Consider the following 5,000-nt stretch of genomic DNA (forward strand, 5'->3'; position numbering starts at 1 on the left):
CACGTGTCACATCGCTCACGGGAGTCCGGAGCGGATTAGACGGCAATTGCGAATAAATCTATCATTTATTGCATCGAGAGCTTTGAGCTACTCAACAACAAAAAAATGCATTATTTTTTTTACTAACTTCTACTGTCATGTTTTAGGGTGCACGCGGAGCTCCAGGAAAAAGTGGCCTACCTGGATTGCCTGGACTTCCGGTAACAAACTTAATTATCGTTGCTTAGGGCGAGTTTCAATCTTGTGTCGTAAAACCAAAACTAAAGTAATTACTTTGGCCATTCAAAAATGACGGAGACAATCCGGTAAACCAATCGAAGCTCAAAGTAATTACACGTAGCCGACACAAAGCGCGGGGAAATGAGCACGCGCGAGCCAATCACCGAATGAAGTAATGCAAAACTAAAGCAATTCGCTAATTACTTTCGACACTCAATTGAAAACCGTTCTAATTGGGAGAGGACAACGATGATGACTGCGAGAACGTCATCTTAAACTGAACATATCTTCACGTTTCTGTAATCACTTGGCGAATGCTTCAAATTATTGGACGCCAAGTGTGTGTCAAAATTCTACGAATAAGATTGCTATGGACGGTGTGGTTGTTTGAAAAGAAAGTTGAAAATTGATGGTCGGGTTCTAGCGTGCTCCACATAGCCTCAACTTTTGTCTCGTTAAGGATATTTTTGAATCCGCAACTTTTTCTTTCCGGATTCAAAAATATTTCCTTCCACACGTAGCGTATTCAAATTGAACTGGCCCGTCCACACGTATCCGAAACTTATCCGGATTCACTCTAGTACTCAGGACTCTTCAAGTAAACACAGGTAACAGAGCATGCGCCATAAAACCCTTTGCAGCCATCTTGAGAACTGATTTCGCTGTAAGGAACTGGGCTCGATCTTGTTACGTCATCCGGACAAAAAAAATATCCGGATTTGGCGTCCACACGGTTCCAGATTCATATCGGATTCAAAAATATTCACTCTGGAGAGCGTATTCAAAAAGTGCCGGATTCCCCAGCAAATTCGCCGGATACGTGTGGACGGAAGGCGTATCCGGAAAGAAACAGTTGTGGATTGAAAAATATCCGTATACGCGTGGATAGGGCCTAAGTGATTTTCTTCTTTGTTTTTTTGCGGATTAGGGCAAAACTAAAACAAAAATGCGTGCTGCACGAGCACGTACAGCACGGTTATTGTTCCTTTTTTAACCAATGATGGCTGTGTTTTCACGACAGCCGTTGTCTCGCTTAACATTCCTGAAAGTGGTTTGTTTGCAGACTTCGTTAAGCGACTTAAATATGATAAGTGTTTTCACGGGTACTGTTAAATGAGGAGAGAGTAAGTGCCAATAGAGGTTTTTCACGGCATCCATGTTGCATGGCAGGAACAATGAAAATGTTTTGCATTAGAAACAACATTTGTTCCCATAGGAAAAAGAATCTATTGTTCCTGCCATGCAACATGGCTGCCGTGGAAAACCTCTATACAATAATGAACAGTACGCCTGCCAACTCGCTTAAGCTACCTGGTTTGGTGGCTTAAATTTAATGAGAATTCCACTGAAGTCCCATTCGCTTAACTTCAAGTGAGTTGGAAAAGCAACTTTTTTCACGTGATTTCCTGTTGTCACTCGCTAAGCGACCTTAAAAAGCCGTTGGTGAAAACACGGCCGATATTAGGGAACTTAAGCAACAACGACGGTGGCGGAAACGAGAACGTCACTTAACAAAGTAAATTCCTGTTAGCTGTGATCACTTCCTGACTATTTCAACCTTTTTAATATTACAAGGATGTGGTAGTTCCCGAAGAATGAATGACACTGGTCGGAACGGCGCTTAACTTAGAGGAGTAAATGAAAATTTATTCTTAAAACAATGGAGTTTAAATGAAACCATGTTGTCTCGCAGTGATGAGCGCAAATTTCTATTGCGTCGAGAAGCCTGAAAAATTTTTAGGACTTCAACGGGATTTCAACCCGCGACCTCGCGTTAATGGTGCGATGCTCCAACCAACTGAGCTATGAAGCCACTGACGTTGGGAGCTGGTCACTTCTGAGTTCACAACTTCCCGTGATAAGTAATTATGAGTGAAATATATATATGAAATACATCATATATTGCACTGCGGGTATGAAATCAAATGAAACCATGTTGTCTCGCAGTGATGAGCGCAAATTTCTATTGCGTCGAGAAGCCTGAAAATTTTTCAGGACTTCAACGGGATTTGAACCCGCGACCTCGCGATACCAGTGCGATGCTCTAACCAACTGAGCTATGAAGCCACTGACGTTGGGAGCTGGTCACTTCTGAGTTCACAACTTCCCGTGATAAGTAATTATGAGTGAAAGATATATATGAAATACATCATATATTGCACTGCGGGTATGAAATCAAATGAAACCATGTTGTCTCGCTCAATGGAGTTTATGTTGGACATGTGTTTTTGGCCCAACTCAGACTCATGAGCTCTGATATTATTATCACTTTGGAGGGTAAAAAGAAAATAAAACTTTTGTAAGTGTTGAAATTAATTGTACATTTGCTCAATTACATGCTTTTCATTGTTTTATTTCAGCTGGCTAATAAACATTTAATGACTGGTCCCGAGGGAAACAGTTCACTTTTTTGCTCGAGAAATTTTTCCCCGAGGCGCAGCCGAGGGAAACATTAAAATTCGAGGGAAACGAAATGAACTGTTTCCCGAGGGACCAGTTATTAAGTGATTTGTTATATAGCACAAAAAGAAAAACGTGTAATGGCAACAACAACGGCGGTCGTCGGTCAACATTCGCGGGTAACAGTGCACTGTTACCCTCTGACGTCATAGATTTTGCACTGTTGTCCGCTCAGATAGTTTTTGCAGAAAACAGTTTTATTGTTAGATGTCATGTGACCTCGAAGTAACCAATGAGAGCGCCGGCTGTTGGGGGAAAAATTTGGCTATATAACAAAATACATTATTAAATTCTCAAACTCGTTTAATTGATGCATTTCTAGTGCTCTGATTGGTTTACTCAATCTCGGTTACCAGCTCATATATCTCAGTTGGGCCTTATATGGCATATGATTGCGCTAAGTGTTGCTAAGCTAAAAAATTTTTCGCCGGAAAGCGAAATTTTTCTCTGAATAAAGCACAAAAAAAATGTTTTTGTGCTTTATTGTGCTAAATGACGACGTGAAATGACCAAATTCAAGGTTCTGTGGAGGACGTTAGCACATGACGATGAATTTTCAGGTCTCTCTCTACGCTTCCAACCGAGTCATACCAGTTTAATTCCTCGACAGTTACTACACATTTTTAACGCGAAACGACATGAAATAGTTTCGTAGTGATATGAATAACGCGAACTTGTATTTTTAAATGAAGTCCTCGTAGCTGTCGTCGTCCTCGTTTCGTAAGCTCCCTGTAACATATCATATCCAATGAGCGCTCATGGAATAATTGTTAATTATTTTTAACACGCCAAATTCTCCATTTTAGCCCACAAAATGCGCCATAGTGCCCGACAAAGTGAAAGGAAAGGAAAGGAACTTCATTTAAGTGTCTTGTATTCTAGAGCTGAAGCACTAATTGGGGATACTGTAAACTGTAATCAACAATTAACACAGAGAGGAAAAATAGACAAAAGTAATAAACGCACGAGCAAATTTGTGACGTTCTCGTTGCCGTCGCCGTTGTCGTTGCTTAAGTTCCCTATTCTTTGATTGCACCTAGCGTCAGGGCAGCCATGTTGATGGAAAAAATAATAGAGGAAAAGTCTTTTGGGAATTTGATTCTATTATTATGCAAATCTTGAGCTACATTTTTCTATTGTTTTGGCACCAACATGGCCGTCTTATCACGTGAGTGCTATCAAAGATTATAGTATAGTATAGTATAGTATGTTAAAACAGTATAGTATCAGGGGCATCTTCTATCAGGAGTTCATCAGCACAGAAGTTTAAGGGAAGAAGAAAGTAGCAGAGAAATTCATCCGCTTAAATGGCTTTGTTTTGCTGACGACCACAAAAGAACGTGCCGCACTTGCAGAGCATAGCTGTAGACCTTATTCATAAATGGCGGTCAATTTATAATTCTTTTGTCAAAGTGCAAATTAGCCTACCAAGCCTCGATACCATACAGTGAATTGAAAAGAATTCTTGCTTTAAAATGAGGCTTGGTAAGCTAATTTGCTCGTGGACAAAAGAATTATAAATGTGACCGCTATTTATGAATAAGGTGTATTGCTCCTTGCAATGTCAAGAGCCCGTACTGAAGCTCGTCTTCTTCTGTGCTGGTGGCCTTGAGCCTAACATATGGATGCTCCTACTTGAGCCTAACATATGGATGCTTCTTACAGTGTTTTGAAAGGTTTTTTTTTTATTCGCTGATTTTCCACGTACGCCCGTGTCCGTGTCACAAAAGAAAATATTATTTCATTCCTTCGTTACTTTTTAATTTTAAAATAACTTGACTGAAATTGACATATCCCGAGGGGCAGCTTTCTCTCCCTATAATTTGAATTTTCCTTTGGCTACTCGGTCAGGACAAGGACAAAGGACTCCGAGGTTAAAATAATAATAATAATACAAAAACCGCTCCAAAAAGTAGCTCCTCCATGCCAACCAGAGATCTACGCAGCGCTAAATTTGCAACAATAGCTGACCAGACTGTTGCATTAAACCGCACTGTATTAACCATCTAGTGCTGTTGTTTGTAGGGCGTTTCCGGAAGAGACGCCGTACCGGGCATTGCGGGCAGCGATGGACGTCCAGTGAGTATTCAAGACCTTGTCTATTTTGTACTCAGTAAATGCGTAGTTAAGAGGTGAAAAAGGACAACCGAATTTCTTTCCCTCGAGTAGCAGTGAATCTTCGTAAAACCTGAAGGAGATGTGAATGGTTAAGTTCCAAATTCACTGAAAAAGAATGTGTGTTGGTGAAGACATTTAACACACGCACAAAATTGCAACGGCACTCCAAAATCGTGACACGGTGCCAAATTTCTGGCCCGGTG

At 40.7% G+C, this 5,000-nt stretch overlaps 1 protein-coding gene and 1 non-coding gene across 2 annotated transcripts in view; one reads left to right on the plus strand and one right to left on the minus strand.

Moving 5' to 3' along the window:
- Positions 1-5,000, plus strand: part of LOC138014534 (collagen alpha-1(II) chain-like) — a 118,343-nt gene that overhangs the window by 83,932 nt on the left and 29,411 nt on the right. The window contains exons 59-60 of the mRNA XM_068861642.1: positions 147-200; positions 4,705-4,758. Of these exons, the coding sequence (XP_068717743.1) occupies positions 147-200; positions 4,705-4,758 (108 nt within the window). The remainder of the gene's footprint in view (positions 1-146; positions 201-4,704; positions 4,759-5,000) is intronic.
- Positions 2,214-2,286, minus strand: Trnat-ggu (transfer RNA threonine (anticodon GGU)). The gene has a single exon. It is a non-coding gene; the product is annotated as a tRNA-Thr (tRNA).

The sequence above is a fragment of the Montipora capricornis genome, chromosome 1 (assembly GCF_036669925.1).
Source record: "Montipora capricornis isolate CH-2021 chromosome 1, ASM3666992v2, whole genome shotgun sequence".
NCBI classification, from domain to species: domain Eukaryota; kingdom Metazoa; phylum Cnidaria; class Anthozoa; order Scleractinia; family Acroporidae; genus Montipora; species Montipora capricornis.